Source organism: Mustela nivalis (genome assembly GCF_964662115.1).
Source record: "Mustela nivalis genome assembly, chromosome: 12".
NCBI classification, from domain to species: Eukaryota; Metazoa; Chordata; class Mammalia; order Carnivora; family Mustelidae; genus Mustela; species Mustela nivalis.
Window position 1 is genome coordinate 49,639,769 of NC_139031.1, and position 23,601 is coordinate 49,663,369.

At 37.8% G+C, this 23,601-nt stretch overlaps 1 protein-coding gene and 1 pseudogene across 10 annotated transcripts in view; both read right to left on the minus strand.

Annotated features, from left to right (window-relative positions):
• Nucleotides 1–285: 285 nt before the first annotated feature.
• On the minus strand, nt 286–15,744 carry LOC309845799 (ATP synthase subunit alpha, mitochondrial pseudogene; annotated as a pseudogene). The gene is made up of 2 exons: nt 15,725–15,744; nt 286–1,480 (listed from the first exon to the last, which is right to left on the minus strand). The product of its transcript is annotated as an ATP synthase subunit alpha, mitochondrial pseudogene (transcript).
• Nucleotides 14,366–23,601, minus strand: part of CCDC126 (coiled-coil domain containing 126) — a 96,971-nt gene continuing 87,735 nt past the window's right edge. For all 9 annotated transcript variants that reach the window (XM_082693777.1, XM_082693784.1, XM_082693776.1 and 6 more), the window contains one exon: nt 14,366–16,164. In XM_082693777.1, the coding sequence (XP_082549903.1) occupies nt 15,980–16,164 (185 nt within the window). In that variant the 3' untranslated portion in view covers nt 14,366–15,979. The remainder of the gene's footprint in view (nt 16,165–23,601) is intronic.

Here is a 23,601-nt window from a genome sequence, read left to right on the forward strand (position 1 = left end):
TCCTGGGATCAAGCCCCGCATCGGGCTCTCTGCTCAGCAGGGAGCCTGCTTCCCTCTCTCTCTCTGCCTGTCTCTCCATCTACTTGTGATTTCTCTCTGTCAAATAAATACATAAAATCTTTTAAGAATAAATAAATAAATAAAATAAAATAAAATTTGGTTTTAAATACTCCAGCCAAGAAATAATTAAATAGAAACAGCTCCAGTTTATCAAGCTATTCCTTACATCAGGAAAGATAAGAGCCCCTTGTTCCTCAGTAGCCACAGCAGTATACTTTCCTTGCTTCAGACATTCAGATGGACGTCATGACTCAAGAATTGTGGAGTTCCGAACTGAATCAGGCAAAGGCAGCAACTTCACAACTAAGAGCCAATTCCAGCTTCATGGTACCTGACACCTACTTCATGGCCCTGGTTTGGGCAGCAGATCTGACGAAGGACACAGACAAACCAATATTGATGGTAAGGCAGATAATTTTGTAGAACATTTCTGTTTCCGAGATGATCTGCCCATCAGGGATGGAAATGACATTCATTGGCTCATAAGCAAACACACCACCAGCTGTGTTTCCATGAGTGGTAAAGCAGTCAAGAGCCGCTACCAAAAGAATCATTCATTTGGGCTGCTCTCTCCAAAAGATGGGAGTGTAGGTAGAACACATCACCAGGATAGTCTTCATGGGCAGCAGAGATGTGACAATAAGCAACAGACCGTTTGGATAACTCATGTTTGCCATTATCCTTAAAATATTTTCCTAAAGAGCCAGAATAAGGAGTCAGGTACTGATGTGGGGCAGAATCGGTAGCAGCAGCTGAAACCACAACCCTTTATAGTATCTGTAAGTCTCTTTACCAACAGTGGAACAGTGGATCTCTTTGGACCAATAGCAATGTAGATACAGTACAGCTTCTTCTTTTCATCAGATCCATCATGAAACATTTCTGGTTAATGATTATGTCAATCTTTGATGTTTTGCAAGTCCATTGGCCAACATTAAACAGCTCAGGTTGACCAGGATCAATTGGCTCCAAGCTATCCACAGCCTTAATGCCAGCCTGAACTGGTTCCTGCAGATTGGAGGAATAATCCCAGGTGCTTTTAGGCCAACTTGTCTATGGTTCTTGGAACCAATTACCAATGGCACCTTCTACATGAGCCAACAGCTTCTCACCAACGAAAACATCCACAGTGGCTCCTGTCCTCTTCAGAGTATCTCCTTCCTTAATTAGTTTTCATTTCCGAACACACCACCACCACCATTATCAAGTTCCAAGTTCAGACACATACACTTCAAGCTTGGAAGAAAACTCTACCCTTTCTTCTGCTTGGACATTTCTCAGCCCATGTATTTGAACAATACCATCACCAATACTTAAGAGACATTCAGTCTCTTCAAGGTCACTAGAGGTATTAACTCCAAGAATACACTCTTCAAAAACAGAGGACACCCCAGCGGTACCAGTCTTCTGAGGACAGATGCTAGAGACAGGGAGGTTCCTTGTGACAATTAAGGATGATTGCCAAGCATTTCTGGAGACCACACCAGCCTTCTGAGAGAAGATGAAAGCCACAGCCAAAGGCCATGTGCATAGACAACATTTTTTTTTTCTTAAACCTAATTTGGTGTTTTTCTAGTGGGGCTCAAACTTACTTCCCCAAGATTAAGTGTCACATGTTCTTCCTACTGAGCCAGCCAGGCATCCCCAGATAGCATCTTTAGAGCTCTCCCCAGGTCGTTCCTCTCTAGCTGCAGCCTCTGAACCAACTCCCAAACAAATATTAACCTAAAGAAATTACACTAGTATTCTGAGATAGTATACTAGTATAATGAGATAATTATATTAGTATTAGACAAAATACAGTTTTGAGAAAAAACTCTTATTATGGATAAGGAAAGTCACAACATAAGAATAAAAACAATAATTATTCGAAAGACAAGACAATTTTATATATATTCTTTTTTTTTAATATTTTATTTATTTATTTGACAGAGATCACAAGTAGTCAAGAGAGTCAGGCAGAGAGAGAGGAGGAAGCAGGCTCCCATGAAGCAGAGAGCCCGATGCAGGGCTCGATCCCAGGACCCTGGGATCATGACCTGAACCGACGGCAGAGGCTTTAACCCACTGAGCCACCCAGGCACCTCTATATATATTCTTTAAAGATTTATTTTATTTGAGAAATGTGTGTACATGCGTGATTTGGGGGAGAGATAGAGGGAGAGAATCTTCAAGCAGACTCCCTGCCAAGTGCAGAGCCAGATGCAGGGCTTGATCTCATGATCCATGAGACCCTGACCTGAGCCAAAATCAAGAGTCAGATGCTCAACCAACTGGCTCACCCAGGTGCCCCTATGATTTTTCTAATTTTTAACTTTTTATCAAGAAATTTAAAACATATAAAAGGTAGGAAAAATGGTACAATGAACTCCTTTGAGTCAACCACTGTTAATATTTACATTTTGTCATATTAACTTTATTGCTTTAGCTATCTATATTTTTTATTATGATGATTGAGCTGTTTCAAAGTAAGTGTCACACACAATGACATGTTATGCCAAAATACTTTACATGTCTAAAAAAAAAATGGCATTCTCCTATCTAGACACAATGGTACTATCACAACACAAAAATAATTCCCTAATTTTATCTTATACCCATTCTATATTTAAATTTACCCATGTTCTCAAAATGTTATAAATAGCTCATTTTTTCATAGCAGGATTCAATCAAAATCATCTATAGTTTCTGTTATATCTCTTAAATTTATTTTTTTTTATTTTTTAAATATTTTATTTATTTATTTGACAGACAGAGATCACAAGTAGGCAGAGAGGCAGGCAGAGAGAGAGGGAAACAGGCTCCTCGCTGAGCAAAGAGCCTGATGTGGGGCTTGATCCCAGGACTGTGGGATCATGACTTGAGCCAAAGGAAGAGGCTTTAACCCACTGAGCCACCCAGGCACCCCCATCTCTTAAATTTCTTTTGATCTATAGCTATTACCTCTCCTCCATTTTTAGGAAATCCCATTTCTAAGAATCTACCCCAAAGATAACACCAGTAAAACTTTTTTATTTTTTTTTATTGGTATAATTGACATACAACATTATACTAGTTTTAGGTATACAACATGATTCCATATTAGTATGCATTGTGAAATGATCACCACAATGTTTAGTTAACAACCATCACCATTCATAGTTCCAGAATTTTTTTCTTGTGATGTGATTTAGTCTCTTAGCAACTTTCATATATGCAATATAGTATTATTAACTATAGTCACCATGCTGCAAATTACATTGCCGTGACGTATTTATCTTATTACTGTAAGTCTGTACTTTTTTATTTCCTTTGTCCATTTTGCCCACCCCCTAAACCCTGCCTCTTGTAAGTACTAGTCTGTTCTCTATATTTATGAGCTTGGTTTTGTGAATTGTTTGTTTGTTTTGCTTTTTAAATTACACACGGGAATGAGATCATAATGAACGACAACAAATTTTTAATACATATGTACAAAGATATTCCCTTCAGCACTATTTTTACAGCAAAAAGACTGGAAACGAACCAAATGTCTATCTATAGGGGACTAGTTGTGTGAACAGCCATACTATGAAGTCCTATGCAGCAGTAAAAAAAAAAAAAAAAAGGAAAATCTCTTGAATACTGCTGTAAAATCATCTCCAGAATATATTGTTAAAATGCATAAATCATGTCACAATGTGTATAAAATCCTACCTTTTAACTAAGAAATAATCAAAGAACAAAGCATAAAAAAGAGCAAAGCAAAAACAAATAAAAATAAAGGGCAACATCATTGCAATTCATACTATAGATATTAAAAAACAGTAAGATATTAATGCCAATAAACTTGAATGCCAATAAACTTGAAAATTTAAATGAACAAGAAAAATTTAGGGAAAGACCAACTTACCAAAATGTACACAAAAATAAAATCAAAATAGGAACACCTGGTTGGCTCAGTTGGTAGAACATGTAGGTTCTAAATTCAAGCCCCACACTGGGCAGAGATTCTCAAAAATAAAATCTTTTAAAAAATTAATTAATTAAAAAAATAAATAAGTAAAATAAATAAAATCTAAATAGCTCTACACCTGTTAAAAAAAATGAACCCATATATACAGACCCTCCCCAAAAGAAATCTCAAGCCCACCCCCTTCACTAGCAACTTCTAAATTAACAAAGAAATAATATCAATCTAACATACTCTCATAAAGAATACTTCTCAATTTGTTTTATGACACCAGAATAACCTCAACACCAAAATTAAAGGAGGATTTATAAGAACAGAAAATTACAGACCAATTTTTCTCATAAATCTCATAAATCTATTGTTTAAAAATCCCTAAATCAAAATGGTAGCAAATTGAATCTAACAACACATAAAAAGAACAATACATTACAACTTTGAAAGAAAATTGGTTAATATTTGAAAATCAGTCAGCGTAATTCATTATATTAACAGAATAAAAGGAAAATCATACAAACTGGCAGGAATATGAAACAGAAATTAAAAGCTAATTCTAGGGGCGCCTGGGTGGCTCAGTGGGTTAAAGCCTCTGCCTTCGGCTCAGGTCATGATCCCAGGGTCCTGGGATGGAGCCCCACGTCGGGCTCTCTGCTCAGCGGGTCGCCTGCTTCCTCCTCTCTCTCTCTCTGCCTGCCTCTCTGCCTACTTGTGATCTCTGTCTGTCAAATAAATAAATAAAATCTTTAAAAAAAAATAAATAAAAGCTAATTCTAACCAGGTACCTCAGAGTTGTATAATAAATCTGTAATACAAGCGAAAAAATACACAATTATTCCCAGGGAACCAGTTAGCAACTTGGTTTAGAATACTGTCAAGGAACCTTCTATTAGCTATTACCTACCCTGATCATGAGGCAATGTTGGAGACATCCAGTCAAAATTCTGGATCACCAGTGAGAATGTAAAATTCTGGATCACTAGTGAGAATGTAAAATGGCACAACTACTTCAGAAAAAGAAAATGTGTATCTTAATATACTTACCATATGACCCAGTAATTTCACTCCTAGAAAAGAAATGAAAACTTATGTTCACAAAAGACTTCTATTAAGAAATTTCCCAAAAAACCATTCATAGCAGCTTTATTTATAATAGCTAGAAACAGCCCAATGTTCGTTAATAGGAGAAAGAATATACAAACTGTGTTACATTCATACAATGAAATATTACTCAACAGTATAAATGAAAATCAAAAGCAAGATGACAAGTAAAGCAGATAGACACAAGAGTACACACTGCATGATTCTACTTACATGAAATTCTCAAACAGGTGAAATTAATCTATAGTGGAAAACCTTGCCTTGGAGGCGGACGGAATGGGGAAGATTTGACAAGGAAAGGTGTGAGGGGTCTTCGGTGTGATGATAATTTTCTATATAATATGAGTGTGTGTGGGGGTGCCTGGGTGGCTCAGTCAGTTAAGCATTGGCCTTCAGCTCAGGTCATGATCTGAGACCTGGGAATGAGCCCCAGGGGGCCTGCTTCTCTCTCTCCTGCTGCCCCTCCCCCTCAACCCAGATCTTGCTCTCCCTCTCTCTCTCTTAATAAATAAAATCTTAAAAAAAAAAAAATAGGAGTTTGTAGCAGGTTAATGCATTTGTTGAAACTCAGCTAATGTACTCATAACATCTGTGCATTGTATTATATATAAATGTTGCACCCAATGGAAAACCTTAAATACTGAACTCTAGCTAATGATACACAAGCTAAAGTACCTCGGGGAAGTGTGCCGATAACTGTAATTTGTTTCAAAAAGCATAAACATGGGCGCCTGGGTGGCTCAGTGGGTTAAAGCCTCTGCCTTCGGCTCAGGTCATGATCCCAGGGTCCTGGGATCGAGCCCCACATCAGGATCTCTGCTTAGCGGAGAGCCTGTTTCCTCCTCTCTCTCTGCCTGTCTCTCTGCCTACTTGTGATCTCTGTCAAATAAATAAAATCTTAAAAAAAAAAAAAAAAGCATAAACAACATGGATTCATGGATGAATGTGGTAAAGTTTAACAAAAAATGGTAAAATCTAGATACTGGACATATTTCAACCTTGCTGCAGATTTGAAATGTTCATAATGAAATGTTAAAAACAAAGTTAAAACTCTGTTGCCTTTTTTGAAGCAGGTCCAGTGAGGAAGCTTTCTCCAAGTACATATATTAAGGAGCAAGCAAGCATAATTTGTAGAAAGAAAGGGACTTGGCACAGGAAATTTTTAAAAAATTTTTCATTCCTTTTAAGCAATACATACAATTAGACTTCAGGATAGGATGTGTACAGTTCTTCATGTAGCTTAAAATACTAGTTGATAGTGCCATTTGTTTTCAATAAAAATTGAGAAAGTCGTTAGTTTCATAGTAGGTCTATAAAGAGAAGGTTTTTAAAAAGATTTTATTTATTTATTTGACAGACAGAGATCACAAGTAGGCAGAGAAACAGAGAGAGGGAGAAGCAAGCCCCCTGCTGAGCAGAGAACCAGACCCTGAGATCACCTGAGCCAAAGGCAGAGGTTTAACCCACTGAGCCACCTAGGTGACTCTATAAAGAGAAATTTGACCAAGGATCTCCCAGAACATGACATGCATTTATCAGTGAAGCGGGTACATTTTAGTCTCTTCTAATTATCTCCTTAAGGTAGGGGTAAAAAAAAAAAAAGGTCCTATATGACTTTTCCAGTATCAAATTTTATTTTTCTCCTTGCTGCTAGCAGCAAACCTAGAATTCTGTACCAACTATTTTTCTTCTTAAATCAAGCAAAATAAGGACAACACCATTTCAATTATAATCTGTACAATTTAAAAAATTTTTTAAACCTCAACTTACCTAAGAAACACATTTTACATCTTGACTCAGGAAATACATTCACAGAGATCTGAATCAAAAGTTTCAAGAAACACTTACCCTTATTACTTACGATGAAATTGGATATTTCAATTTTATTCCATTACTTCAAAATCCTGGTCACAACCCACTAAATTGATATCATATCTTCCTAATGAATCATAACCTGTCATTTCAACATTGCATTATGTAGTTCTTACATTTTTTTTTAAAAAATATGTCCTGGATATAGACTGCATTGTGATATAAAAATTTTAGAAATATGAGTATCTTTTTATTGCTTTCTATGTGCTAGTCCAGACTCCTTTTCTCGTGTAGAATTAACAAATAAATATTGAACACCTATTTTGTACAAGGCCTCAAGCTAGGAACTTGAGATGAACAATCTGGTTATTCTTTAAATATTTTCTTCTTAAGAAACTCACAGAGTTTTAGACACACTCTGTTTATTGTAAACCAAACCCCATGGGGTCACACAGGACAGCATCATCAATGCTTTGGAATTGGATACACTGAATCAGAAATGACATTTTTGCCAAAAGTCATACTGTTAAAGCAATGGAAGAATCAAATTTTCTCAACTTTAACTTTAAAAATCTAAAGTTTTTATTTTTTTTTTAATTTTTAAAAGATTTTATTTATTTATTTGACAGAGAAAGACACAGCAAGAGAGGGAATACAAGCAGGGGGAATAGGAGAGGGAGAAGGAAGATTCCCGCTGAGCAGGGAGCCAGATATGGGGCTCTATCCCAGGAAGCTGGGATCATGACCCAAGCTGAAGGCAGAGGCTTAACCCACAAGTCACCCAGGCACTCCATAAAAATCTAAAGTTTTAAAAACAACTTCAAAATAATATTCCTTTTCTTTATTAAGATACATAATGAGAGGTGTCTGGGTGGCTCCGTTGTTAAGCATCTGCCTTCAACTCAGGTCATGATCCCAGGGTCCTGGGATGGAGCCCTGCATCGGGCTCCTTGCTAGACGGGAAGCCTGCTTCTCCCTCTCCCACGCCCCTGCTTGTGTTCCCTCTCTCGCTGTCTCTCTCTCTCTGTGTCAAATAAATAAATAAAATTTAAAAAATAAAATAGGATACATAATGACTTTTTTACACATAGAAATAACTAGGATAAAACATTTGATAACATCCTACTTAAATTACACCCATCTATCAGAATATATTCAATATTTAGTGTGTGCCAGATACTGTACACTCAATACTCTTGGACCAAATCTCCCAGTTCAGTTTTGAAGAAATGAGCAAAAAGGGACATTTTCCCCCTTTTCAAATTCATGAAAATGAATACATTATCATTCTAGAAATAGAGGGCAGAGCAGCCAGGTGCGGGGAGCTGACAGTCTCTGAACATACAAAAAAGCCTCCTACTTTAGAAGGGGTTGTGAGGGAAGGCGTCCATGGAGGTAGTGGTTCAGCTGAGACTTGAAGAATGAGAAGCAGCCACTCATGCAAAGAGCTGAAAGAAAGCATTCCAGACAGAGGCAGGAGCACAAATGACTAACTGGGGTCACGGAGCCAACAAGTGATAGAGGAGATCCCAGAGAAAAAGGATCAATCCTTTGAGGTTGGGAACCAGAAACTTGGAATCCTAAGTAGGTAAAACGAGAGAGTACATCAAAGAAAAGGACCAAGCATTGCAGGCAAGGAAATGAAAAGGAACAAATCTAGACTGTATGATGGGAAACAGGGCAGGCAAACCTGACTAAGAGGAAACAATAGGACTTAGGTCCAGTTCTGGGGTGGGCTTCATCAGTTTGGAATTCCAACATTACCTTCTAAGATGGCGGAAGGGTCCCAGCAGTGCCTAGGGTTGGAACATCGTTCCCAAGTGACTGGCACTCAGGCCTCATTGCAGGCAAGAAATACTAGTTATTTTGGTTTTGCAGAAGCAAAGGAAATACTTTCCTTCTGGCCCAAGTTGTGAAGAAACTGATTCTCCCCACTTTGAAACCAATGTATGTGAAGCGCAGACACCTCCAAGAAGAGAGGGATGGAAGGTGTAGCTTAAATCTCCCAGAGAGTCAAAGAAGGATCCAAGGCAGTCATTTCCCTGGTGAAGTTAACTGAGTCCTAATCAACAATAGGAAAAATTGCCTCCTTTAAGAGTTGTGGCCTTGGCTTCTTTTTCAGCCTCAGGAAAATTTGGGCAGAACAACTACTTCTGTGGTCTCTCAGGCCCTGAGCTGACACTCTGTGTCAGAAAAGTCACTTGTTTTAAACAGAGAAAGAGCTACCTTTCTTCTGCTCTTCACCATGGTTATTTAGTACTGTTTTAAAATCCAATATTGCTTTTTTTTTTTTTTTAAAGATTTTATTTGACAGAGAGAGAGACAGTGAAAGAGGGAACACAAGCAGGGGAGTGGGAGAGGGAGAAGCAGGCTTCCCGCTGAGCCCCAATCCGGGGCTCAATCCCAAGACCCTAGGATCATGCCCTGAGCTGAAGGCAGATGCTTAACCACTGAGCCACCCAGCAGCCCCCAATATTGCTTTTAATACATGATATTTAGGAAAGAAGATAAAAAGAATTAAGTCATGCGGAGAGAGAGAAAGTGATTTTATCCTAAAATTCTCAAGGGTCATACCACTTTCCCTGGGAGACTTTAATTCCAAGTACCACTTAGTTATTTTCCAAAGCAGAAAATGACAGCAGCCTGTCTGAAGAGAAAAAGAGAATAAACTACATTAATATATCAAAAACACCCTCCCCCCAGCTTCTACCAGCTTTCTTCCTCCAAGCATTTCTTAGCCTGGAAGCTAAGAAGAGAGGGGTATTTGTAGCTAAAAGGCACTCACAGTTAGCCATAAGCAGTCTTTATATTCTTTACATTTTTTAAATACATCAGGTTCAGGGGAAGACCAAACAACTCCCCATATATTATATGCGGTGAGTAATAGGGCACCTGGGTAGCTCAGTGGGTTAAAGCCTCTGCCTTTGGCTCAGGTCATGATCCCAGGGTCCTGGGATGGAGCCTCGCATCGGGCTCTCTGCTCAGCGGGGGGCCTGCTTCCTCCTCTCTCTCTCTCTCTCTCTCTCTCTGCCTGCCTCTCTGCCTACTTGTGATCTCTGTCTGTCAAATAAATAAGTGAAATTAAAAAAGAAAAGAAAAGAAAAGAAAAAGTATGGGGTGAGTAATAATGGACAATGCTCAAAAGCAGGATTTCCATGTAACTGTTTAGGTCAATTCCAGTCTGATGACTGGTGTGTGGACCAGAAAGCACAGGTGGATCCAGAGCTTCTGTAATTTCAAATGCTCTCAAATCTTGGGGCGCCCGGTGGTGCAACAGATTAAGCATTCAACTCTTGGTTTCTGCTCAGGTCATGACCTCAGGGTCTAAACATCAAACCTACTTTGGGTTCCCTGCTCAGCAGAGTTTGCTTGGGATTCTCTCTCTCTCTTCCTTTTCCCCTCCCCCTCTCAAATAAACAAATACGTATTTTAAAAATAGAATAAAATGCTCTTAAATCAACAGGCAAACTTTGGAGAAATGGCTAGGTGTTTTTAAGGCTTTGTTAATATTTTAGAAAACTCAAGAGATACTATGTGAAACTCTTAAATCAGATGCTATCAAGTCGTTACTGAGACAATCTCAGATTTCTTCCAGAGTCATCAGGTCCATTTGTTAAACCTAAAGAGATTATAAGGAGGAAAATAGACCAAGAGAGTGGTGTTGAAGTCCACTTCGTCTAGCCTCTAGGAACCGGAAAATTTAAGTATTTTGGCACCAGAAAAATCCCTAAGCCTTGAGAATAAAATCTTAGTACTAGATTTTATGGTGACAGAGAACTGCTGTAGGTGGGTTGATGGCAGCCTGAATCCCATGGTGGGCACAAGAAATGGCCCTGAGGGTAGACTGAGAAGATCCTGTTCACCCTGGAAGAATATGCAATGAGCCAAGACCTCCCTTCCATTTATTCTAAGATTGGATGTAAGAGACACTACTATGGCATAGCAGGCTCGTTTATAAACTCCCAAATACAGTAGCCTTGTGCTCCAAACCAGATCTCCAGGAATGAGTTCACCTCCTCTGATCCCCAAACCCTGGTGATCAGGCGCCAAATGCATATTGCATGATGCCCTGCAGACTGTGCTCACTGTTGACCCAGGCCTCTAAGAGCCAAGTATGGAGTGAAGAGAGAAGCAGATCTCTCTTTTGAATCAAAGGAGAGGAATTCCTATGCCCTTAGAACAAGATGGAATGTACTTAAACCGAGATTAGCAGAACAGAGGGTAAGACATGGTGGTCAATTGCATCTTTTGGGTTTGAATCTCTGCTGTATGTTAAGATCTGTGACCACAGCCCCCATACCCAGTTTCTCTGCACCACAGTCCCTTATCTAGAAAAGGGGAGTAGTAGAACCTCACAAAGTTGTTTTGAAGATCAAACATGATACTGTGCATGAAGAGCATGGTACACGGCACAGTCCTTAGTAGCTGCTCAATAATCACATGACCATAATGATCCCAATGAATGGAGGAGGCATTATTAAAAACAAATCCTCCAAATCCCTCCTGCCGTAAAGCTTTCCTCCCAGAACACATCCCAGTTTTGAATAATTTTAATATAGAGCTTCCACAAGGAGGCAAGCCAAGGGCCCTTACCTGGCAGTCCCCTTTCTGTGCCTCCCTGCTTCTGCTTTAATCAGCCACTCAAGGCTTTTAGACTGAAATTCCCAATTCAGATTCAAAGAAAAGAAACTCTCCTTTCAAACTCATGAAGATGAGAAACAAGCAAACAAAAAAAATTTATCTCAAAATTGAACATAACCTAATTTTATGTGTAAATTCCCAAACACCCATGGCTCAAAGTGTTTTCTTCCCTCAACCCTGCTACTATGTCTACCGTGATAGCCTCCCACCAAAAAAGACTGCTCAGAACCATAGTTTATTTCTTTGTCTGAAAAATTAGTAAATATTAAAGAAAGGATGAGTAGGTGGATGAATTAAGCACCTGAGAAAGTTAAATGAAAAATGATTTACTTGGCATGCCTGGGTGGCTCAATTGGTTAAGTGGCTACCTTTGGCTCAGGTCACGATCCTAGGTCCTGGGATCTAGCCTCGCATAGGGCTCCCTGCTTGGCAGTGATCCTGCTTCTTCTCTGCCTCTGCCTGCTACTCTGCCTGCTTATGCTCTCTCTCTCTCTGACAAATAAATAAATAAAATATTTTTTAAAAGATGTTTTACTCGAATGAACAATGCTGCTAATCATCAGTTACAAGCAACATGAAGTTATACTCGACCTAAGGACTCAAAGGAGGTCCTAAAGACATTCTGGAAATATGTTTGAAAGACATTAGTAAAACCTTAAAAACATTTTTAGAAAAACCTTTATAGGGTCACCCGGGTGACTCAGTTGTTAAGTATCTTTCTTCAGCTCAGGCCATGACCCCAAGGTCCCGGGATCGAGCCCAGCACTGGGGTCCTGGGATCGAGCCTGGCATTGAGCTCCCTGCTCAGTGGGAAGCCTGCTTCTCCCTCTCCCACTTCCCCTGCTTGTGATCCCTCTCTTGCTGTCTGTCAAATACATAGATAAAAATCTCTGGGGGAAAAAAAAAAGGAGGCAGACAGGAGCAAATTAGGGTTTTTCAGGCCACAGTGAGAACACTGGATTTTATTTTAAGTAGAAATGGTAAGACAATAGTGTGTGTGGGCAGGAGAGATGAGATTCACAGTTATATACTAAAGTGTCAACAGCAGTTATCTATAGGCAGAAAAATGTCAGATTTGTCCCTCCATTTGGTTTTCTGTATTTATTCTCATTTTCATATTCATTTCTTTACTCTCTAGTTCTTTAGTTCTCTCAAAAGATAAACTCTACCATTTCCCCCAACCAAAAGTTACGAATCATTCAGGGCTTTCAATTATTTAAAAAATTGTTTCAATTAATTAATTCATTCATTCATTTATTCATGTCTCTTTCATTACATCATGTCCCCTTTTCTTTTTTTAAGATTTTATTTATTTGACAGAGAAAGATCACAAGTAGGCAGAGAGGCAAGCAGAGAGAGAGAAAGAGAAAGAGAGGAGGAGGAGGAAGCAGGCTCCCCACCTAGCAAAGCCCGATGCGGGACTCGATCCCAGAATCCAGAGATCATGACCCGAGCCAAAGGCAGAGGCTTAACCCACTGAGCTACCCAGGAAGCCCCACATCATGTCCCCTTTTCAAGGAAACACTTCTCTTAAAAAAAAAAAAAAAAAGGAAAAGGAAACCATTATAACATTGATAGCTATTCAGCTTAAAGTGTTTGGTTAAAAATGGAACACAGTTTGCAATTAAACCAAACATACAAGTCAGGTTCCTATGTAAGCCTTCTGAGACAGAAATAAGATGAGGCATATTCTATAAATTCAAAAGAAGGAAGAACATGGTGTCACTTGGAAGGCAGACCTGAGGGGCACCTAGGTGGCACAGTCCATTGGTTTAGGCTCAGGTCATTATCTCAGGGTGGAGATTGATACCCACATTGGGCTCGTACTCAGGGTGGAGCCTGCTTGCGACGCTCTCTCCCTCTGTCAGCCCCTCATCCTCCCCACATGCACAAGCGCGCAAGTGCACATGCTCTCTCTCTAAATTAAATAAATCTTAAAAAAAAAAAAAAGTTACACCTGAGCCTCTATAGTCTACCTAACTCCACAGTCAAGGTCGTAAGTATTTCTTGAAGACAAATGAGACCCAAGGTATCATTAACTATGTGAAATAATGTTTAAATGACTTTTTTTTTTTGCCAGTATACTCCTTAAAGATATTCTGAAATAACCCAAAGGAACTCTGAAATGAATCTTAAAGTTTTTAGAATGTTTAGTGATGGCCTATCTATGCTGATGTTCTGATTAATTGAAAATATAAATACTATTGTATGACTTTTAAAAACTCAACAGTAGGGTCACCTGGGTGGCTCAGTGGGTTAAGTGTCTGACTATTGTCCTGAGATCAAGCCCCAGGCAGCCTCCATGCTCAGTGGGGAGTCTGCTTGAGGGTTGGCTCTCTCCCTCTCCCTCCTCAAATAAATAAATCTTTTTAAAAAATGGAAAATTGCCTTGTTCATGATAAGAGAGTTTGAGCTCAGAAACTGACGGAGCCAAGTCTGGGGATTATGATCAGAGGTGGTTCCTAGGTTTGTACCCTCAAGTTGAAGTTTACTATTGAGTTTTTACTTTTTACAGATTTATTTATTTTAGAGAGAAAGAGAGCATGAGTGGGCAGGAGAGAGAATCTCAAGCAGACTCCACACTGAGTGTGGATCCAGATGTAGGGCCCAATCTCACCACCCTGAGGATCCCAGGACCCTGAGATTATGACCCAAGCCAAGACCAAGAATTGACCACCTAACTGAATGAGCCACCAGGGATTGTGTTCTTTCAAAAAAGGTATCTGCAGTTGATAGGAGAAAAACCCCAGTTTATCTAAGATTCCTTTCAATCATTTACCACATATTAAATCTACAACAACCATTAAAGAAAAAATCTTATAACACTTTGTTAAGTACAAATAATATATTTTATTTCATCCCTGAAAACAAAAACAAAAAACAAAAATGTCCACATCTAGTAAGACTGAACAATTACTCCAAACTTCACCCAGCAATGGTATGGAATTAATTTCTTCACATAAAGTATACAGAAAAGAATTTAGAAAGTTACCTTTCATGAAACAGTATTTTCTCATACTTATTTTAATAAAGCATTATAATTATTGCTACTATGTGTGGTAGCATATTATAACAAACAATATCCAAAACTAAATTCAATATAGCCTAAATCTAGAAGCTAGCTGCACTTAAGCAGTTATTATAGAGAATAAATACTATGAAATATAGGGCACCATATGGCAATTAAATTTGTTACAAAGGAAATTTAAATAAAGGTGTACTTTGCTCTATCCTAGAATTATCCAAGATTAGGATCTCTTGTGCTATATACAATAGCTGTTTTCCTGAAGAGTCAATCTTCATAACTTAAATTATATTTTAAATGCTCTTAACTGTTTTTAAGTGGTCATTATATAAAATGAATACCTAATGTATCTGTTACACAATCCACGATTTCATAAAGCCAGATACTCTTATATAATGTCAACATTTTCCAAGCAATTTAATGCAGCACAAATACCTTTATTATATACACCCAGCTAAAGACCTTAAGCATCCCAGTCTCACAAATATCCCAGTCTCCCCTTCCACTGCCAACATAACAAAAGCAAAATTTACCCAAACAAGGAAATAATGTACTTTCCACATAACACAGACACTCAAAGGATTAAACTTTTTAATTAATATTCATGTATGTGAAAGATCATGAATACTTTACTTATTTTTAATCTCATCATAAAAATATCTTCTATTCTTCAGGATATATGTAAGAAAATGTAATGTATGAGATTAGAGATTAGTATTTTTTTGTTACTTAATTGTCTCAATGTTTAGACGAGGTTATAGACAGTGGCTATTAACCATTTCAAGATTATACCCTCACAAATGTAATTTTTCAAAATACACAATAATTAACCTCCAGTTATTCTGAAGGATAGTGCAAATGAAGACATTCTTTGGGTCATAACTTCAAAACCTTATTTTCAACATTATACTTCCTTTCTCTGCTCATAATCTGAGTAACAAAATATAGTACTGAAGTAAGCACATTTTCTAATAGTATTAGTCTAACAGTTACACCTACTGAGAACAAATGACAAAATGATTCAATAACAACATTCTCCACTTGCCTAAAAAACATGTGATATATTTAAATAAATATTTTCTAGAAATGAACCCATGACTTTCAGTGTTTTTGGTTCCCCTTGATCTCAATCACAAAAGATTTATACAAAGATCACCTACCTGCTTACTACATCAACCATGTTACCAAATTCCCTTTACGGATATAGTACAGCATCGAGGAGACTTGCCTGAAAGCAAACTAATAACTTTTAAAATTTATGTACAGAATTAGAGTTCTGTGGATCCAGCACATTCCTCAGAAACGCGTGGGGCTTTTATTGTACAGTATTATTCTATCCTAGCCAGCAACTGAAAAGCTTTCTGCCATAGGATATACTCCATGGTGGATGTAGCAGCACACGTGACCTTCGACTGCTATCTAATGCTGCCAGATGCGTTTATCCTTTTATTTGTGGTGACTGGCACCAGGTTTCCACTAGTGCCATTGGTAGTGTTGGTTGCCGAGCCGTTCACAACTATATAGTCAACCTTGTTCTCCAGCTTTCCCAAGCGTTGTAAAATGTCATCCAAAAGGACAGCGATTGTTCTTTTCAGATCCGCTAGGGGAAGAAATCAGAATAAACTATTTAAACACTGATAGAGCACTTCATATTTGTATTTTTCTAGTCCAAACAGGGAACGGAAAGTGAAATATTACTGAGTCATCAGACAGAAAATATACTAGAGACAAAGCACTCATACTACACATAGGAAAAACCTAACATTTTTTTAATTCAAGATTTTACTTATTTATTTGACAGAGATCACAAGTAGGCAGAAAAGCAGGCAGAGAGGAGGAAGCAGGCCCCCCACCGAGCAGGGAGCCCGATGAGGGGCTTGATCACAGGATCCTAGGATCATGACCTGAGCCAAAGGCAGAGGCTTTAACCCACTGAGCCACCTAGGTGGCCCAATTTTAATCAATGGCATCACATACAGAGCTTCCTAAAAGAGGAGTTGAGTTATAAAGAGTTATAAGGTGTAACTCACTTTTCTAGTGCAATCAAATACATTTAAAGTCTGATTCAAAATTGTATTCCCTCTGGAAGGAACCCCATGTACTGTGAGTTTCTTAAGCAGTTTGTAAAGATGACTGTAGACAGGGCAGAGAAGGTAAAAACCAGATGAGCTCAGCAAGAAATTCAAAGAAATGCAGAAACAAGAAACCTGGATCCTCCAGAAGCTGAAGTGGGTGTATGAGTGGGGGAGCCCAGGATTCAGGGCAGATGCCACAGATACTAGCAGTGGTACTGACGTAAATTTCTTCCAGGATGACAGCAAAGTTTGTATCTCCTTGAGAGGTTAAGGAGTTTTGATAAGATTTACCTGGAAAGAATGAAATTATGACTCTTCTTTAGAATTATTTTTTCAAGCTTCCCAAAGGCACCTAGTACATATGAGGTACTCAGTAAGTGGCAACTAATGTTATTTTTTGCTGATCCTCAACAATAAAAGCAAGTCAAGCCCTAACAAACATCTAACAACAATTGATAAGTTTGTTGATGGTTCTGTTACAGAGAGATCAGAAAAAGCACAAGCAAAATTAAAAAAAAAAACAAATTGGACTTCGTCAAAATTTAAAACTTTTGGACATCAAAGAACATTAACTAGACAGTGAAAATAACAAGCAGAATAGAAGACATTTTTGCAATATTTGCATATTTGCAAATCGTGTATCTGACAAGGGCTTAATCTCAAAAATATCTAAAGAACCCTTAAACAACAAAAGGATGAAGAACCCAATTTTTTAAATGAGCAAAGGACTTGAATAGACATTTCCCCAAATAAGATATGCAAATGGATAATAAGCACAAGAAAAGATGTTCAACATCACAATGAGATACCACTTCAACCTACTAGGATGGCTATAATCAAAGAAAGGGAAAAACAGCACGGTACTGGAGCAAAAATAGAAACATAGCTCAATGGAACAGAGAGACTCCAAAAATAAATCTGTGCTTATATGGACAATTAATCCATGACAAAGGAGGCAAGAACACACAATAGGAAAAAGTGTCTTCAACAAATGGTGCTGGGAAAACTGGACAGCTTCATGCGCAAGAATGAAATTGGACCATATCTAACATCATACATAAAAATAAACTCAACATGGATTAAAAACCTAAACGTAAGACCTAAACTCCTACAAGAAAACATAAACAGTACTTTCTTGGCATTGGCCATAGAAACATTTTTCTAGATAGGTCTTCTCTAGCAAGGGAAACAAAAGCAAAATTAACGTATTGGGTCTACACCAAAATAAAAAGCTTTTTGCACAGGTAAGGAATTCTTCAACAAAACAAAAAAGGTAACCTACTGAATGGGAGAAGATATGTGCAAATTATATATCCAATAAGGGGTGAATATCCAAAATATATAAAGAATTTATACAACTTAACACCAAAAAAACAAAATTATTAAAACGGGCAGAAGACCATTATAGACATTTTTCCAAAGAAGACATACAGATACATGAAAAAATGCTCAACATAACTTATCATCAGGGAAACGAAATGTAAATCAAAACCACAATGAGAGGGGTGCCTGGGTGGCTTAGTCGGTTAAACATCTGCCTTCAGCTCAGGTCATGATCCTAGGGTCCAGGAAAGGAGTCCTACATCAGGACTTGTTCTTTGCTCACTTGGCAGGGAGCCTGCTTTTCCCTCTCCCCACTGCTCATGCTCTCTCTTTCCTTCAAATAAATAAAATCTTTAAAAAATTTTAAATTTTAATTTTAAAAAACCCACAATGAGATATTGGGCGCCTGGGTGACTCAGTTGGTTAAGTAACTGTTTTCGGCTCAAGTCATGATCCCAGAGTCCTAGAATCAGGTCCCATGTCGGGTTCCCTGCTCAGCAGAGAGTCTGCTTCTCCCCCTTATCTTCCCCCTATCATGCTTTCTCTTGCTCATTCTCTCTCAAATAACTAAAATCTTTAAAAAAAAAAAAAAAGTGTTAGTGAGGATGTGGAGAAAAAGAAACCTTCATACACTCTTAGTGGGAATTCAAATTGGTGCAGCCACTGTGGAAAATAGCATGGAGTTTCTTCAAAACATTGAAAATAGAACTACCATATCATTCAGTAATTCTACTACTGGGTATGTATCAAAGAAAACAAAAACATTACTTTGAAAAGATATAAGCACCCTTATGTTTACTGCAGCATTATTTACAATACCCAGATATGGAAGCAACCTAAGTGTCCATCCACAGACGAATGGATAAGGAAAATGTATTATATATGCAATGGAATATTACTCAGCCATAAGAAGAATAAAATCTCATGATCTGCAATGACATGGATGGAGATACAGAATATAATGCTAAGTGAAGTAAGTCAGACAGAAAAAGAAAAATACCAAACAAATATTGTATGATTTCATTCACATGTGGAATTTAAGAGACAAAACAAATGATCAAAGGAAAAAAGAGACAAAAAAATAGATTTGCAAATACGAAGCACTGGTGGTTACCAGAGGGGTGGTGTGTAGAGGAGATGGGTAAAATAGATAAAAGAGAATTAAGAGTACACTTATCTTGATGAGCACTAAGTAACATACAGAATTGTTGAATCATTATATTGTACAGCTGGAAACTAATAAAATAACACTGTATATGTTAATTATACTTCAACAAAAAAAATTTTTAGAAGAACATAAGCACTGGTAAGATACGGAGAAACTGGAACTCTCATACCCTGCTGATGTGAATATATAATGGTACAGACACCGCAGAGAACAGTTTGGCAGTTCCTCAAAAAGCTGAACATAAAATTACTACATGTGGGGCGCCTGGGTGGCTCAGTGGGTTAAGCCGCTGCCTTCGGCTCAGGTCATGATCTCGGGGTCCTGGGATCGAGTCCTGCATCGGGCTCTCTGCTCAGCGGGGAGCCTGCTTCCTCCTCTCTCTCTCTCTGCCTGCCTCTCTGCCTACTTGTGATCTCTCTCTGTCAAATAAATAAAATCTTTAAAAAAAAAAAAAAAAATTACTACATGACCCTGGAATTGTACTCCTAGGTTTGTTTACATTCCCCCAAATTGAAAAGAGACTCAGAGATACTTGTACACCAATATTCACAATAGCCCAAAAGTCGAAACAACCCAAGTGTTCACCAATAGATGAAGAGATTGACAAAATGTGGTATATACATGTAATGGAATATTATTTAGCCATAAAAAGGGAAGATGTTCTTTCTTTTTAGATGGGAGAGGGGCAGAGGAAGAGGAAGAGAATCTTAAGCAGGTTCCCAGCTCAGAGCCCTATGCAGGGCTCCATTTCACAACCCTACGATCATGACCTAAGCTAGAATCGAGTCAGACACTTAACTGACTGAGCCACCCAGGTGCTCCAAAACAGATGGTGTTCTGAGACATGCTACAACATGGATGGATTTAAAGACATTATACAAAGTGAAATAAGCCAGATGAAAAAGGGATAAATATATGGTTCCACTTATGTGAACTATCTAGAATAAACAAATTCATAAAGACAGAAAGTAGATTACAGGTTACCAAAGGCCAGGGAAATGGGGAAATGGCAAGTTCTTGCTTAATGGTTAGTTTCTTGTTTAGAGTGATAGAAGTTTCAGAAAGTTATTTGTAATGGTTGTACAACACTATGACTATAATTTATGCCACTGAACTATATACTTTAAAAATGGTTAAAATGGCAAATTTTGTGTTATATATATATATATCACAATGTTTACAAAGTGAAAAAATATCAGAAAGGAGTAGTGAGTGTAGTAGTGGTGGGTAGTGGTAGAGGATATTAGAAAATGCTTATTAAAAAAATTAGAGGGACACCTGGGTGGCTCAGTTGGTTAAGCAGCTGCCTTCAGCTCAGGTCATGATCCCAGCGACCTGGGATAGAGTCCCACATCGGGATCCTTGCTCCACAGGAAGCCTGCTTCTCCCTCTGACTCTGCCTGCCACTCTGTCTGCCTGTGCTCACTCTCGCTCGCTCTCTCTCTGACAAATAAATAAATAAAATCGTTAAAATAAAAAAAATTAGAAAATACTTATGAAAAATAAAACAAAAAAAATCAATGTAAGATAAAGTGAGGGGAAAACTTTATTTGGAGGAAGTCTAGGCATGGAAGAATGAGACTTCCCAAGAAGTGTATCTTCTGGCATCATTCATCAAAAGAACTTACATATTCTAATTTGGTGGAAATAGTTAAGGAAAAAAAAGTATAAGAAAAATCCTGTGACAAGAAGTACTCAGGGATGAAATGTCAAACTGTACCCCAAAGAGCATATACATTTGTAGAGAGGAGGAAAAATAAAAACAAATGCAGATTAGTTTTTAGCAAATGGTGTGTACAGATGAAAGATATTGGATGTTTATTATACAATTTTCCCTAATTTTCTGTAGATTGAAGTTTTTCAAAATAAAAGACCAGGAAGAGGAAACAATATTTAAGACCTTCCAATCAAGAGTTACAATAGTATTAGATAAATAGGAGAGAATTAAATATTTTTTAAAAATCCTTCAGCAACAATACTAAAGGATCTGTTTTCCCTGTGGGTTACTTCCTGTATATTTGAAGAGGTAGCAACATAGGCCAGAAAGGTCTAGGTAGAACAGACTGGTGTGGAGGTGGGAGTTGTCTATCAGCATGTTAATATGAAATGAAGCTAAAGCCCTAGGATGTTTGACACCAAGCTGCGGTATGATCTGAATTACAAAGGTACAGCCTAATCATTGATTGGAATTACAGTTTAATAACAATCAAAGGAAAAGGCAGAACTAATATGAAACATCTATATGGTAATTTTACTTTAAAAATGTCCTAAATTGTTAAATATACCCTTCCAGATATTCTAAAATCAACTGGGGTTGGGTTTTTGGTTTGGTTTTTTGTTTTTTGTTTTGTTTTGTTTTGGTTTGGTTTGATTTTTTGAGAAAAAGAGAGAACACAGGCATACATGCATGAGAGGGAAGGTCAAAGGGAAAGAGAGACCCTCAAGCAGCCACCATGTCCAGCTCAGAGCCCTATCTAGGGCTCAATCTCATAACCCTGAGATCATAACCTCAGCTGAAATCAAGAGTTAGAGGCTTAACCAGCTGAGCCAGGCATCCCTAAAATCAACTATTTTAATAAAACATTACAAAAAGCTCAGATTTTAACCATTTTGCTCCATAATATAAAATCAGTTAGTTGACAAAAATAAAACTACTGTTTCCTGAACTTGCAATTATTTAAATGTACCAAAATTCCCTTTCTCTAAATTCACAATATAATTTTATGTTGCCATCTGATAGGATTACATATTTATGGGAATTACATGTTTATATTATATGGGAGTCCACAGTACTTTTCCATAAAGCCTTATCATTGAAGGTGTTGGCAATTGTAATTCCTTTCCTGCCCCTTTTGAGAACCCCTAAAAGCTACCTGAAGGAGGTATCACATCCATCCTTTTACTCTCAGCTCACCATTTTGATACCTATCACCCAATGGACACTCAACAAATTCTTGAAATAAACATTTCCTGAATGTCTGATTCATGTGTTTGTTAGGTGATATCACTGCTGAGATTGATGTAAAGGATCAGATTTAGGAAATAAAGCCCTTTAAAAAAAAAAGCATTTCTTTATTTATTAGACAGAGCACAGGCAGAGGAGGGGCACGGGGCAATGGAGATGCAGACTCCCCACTGAGCATGGACCACCCCCAATATGAGACTCGATCCCAGGACCCCAAGATCATAACCTGGAAGTCAGATGTTTAACCAACTGATCCATCCAGATGCCCTGGGGAAATAAAGCCCTTTAAGGTTCTACTTCTGCTTTAAGCTTCCCTATTCTGGAAGAAGAAATCAAATAGATTAATCAAATAGATCAAAATAGATTAGAGAAAAAGGAAAGAAAGAAAAAATAAGCTATGACAAAGACAGAGATACCATCAAAATTTATACCTAGCCCAATTATGTCACCGTACACAAAAACCAAAAGGAGGATATAATGCTATTAAATATACTAAAAATATTGCATATAAAAAGATTTTAACTACACTAAACATAATCAGGGACTATGAGGCACAACAGGAAGCCACTATCATGCCAAGGCCTATGGAACATAGGGAGAAAGCAGTGATGTAACCAGAGCCCAAGTCCAAGGCCACCCAGTGGAAAATAAAGCCAAGGCAGGCAGTCTAGGAGAAGCAGGAACTATGAAAGAGAGGGAGGCAGAAAGGGAGGCAGAGACAGGGGGAGAAAAATACCCTAGGCCTTTCCCTTCCTACTACTTTCCGAACTGTCAATGCCCCACTGGCCAAACCCAGACAGAAGCTCACTAATTTGGGAACTTGGGAAACACTACCTACTCAAATCAACCTTCCTTGAGATACAAAACAGAAGACAGAAAGGGTAAGTAACAAATCTGAAGGCAACCAGGCCCTAGACCAGCACACAAACTGCAAATATACATGCCTTCACAAACCCCATACTTAGGGTCTCTCTGCTTTATCTCTTACTTGTATCTCAATAGGTTTTACTGTTAGTATGCTTATGAGCTGCCTCAAATCTATTACATAGAAGACAGGTAGATATAAAATAAGATAACCAAGTGTGTACACAAAAAAAGGAACAAAATGTAGTAAAATGCAAAATGACTACTGAAAATGAAAGTATTTAATATATAAAGCAAGAACTTTGCCTTATTAATGTTTTTCAAATTTAAACTGATCTTTTACCATTGACAACATCAGCTTAATGGTACAAGGAAGAAGACTTAGAAGTCTCTTCTGAATTATCAAAGTGAATTACTTTGATGAAGCTACTAACAATAAAAAAAGAATACTTTCTAAGAAATATGAACTAATTTAAATTGAACAAAGACAGCACTGTTAAGTAAAAGTGGTTTCAAAAACTTCATAAACTCTATAATTAAATGTACATTAATTGTTTAATCTTTTACATTTCTATTTTTTTTTAAGATTTTATTTATTTATTTGACAGAGAGAGATCACAAGTAGGCAGAGAGGGAGGCAGA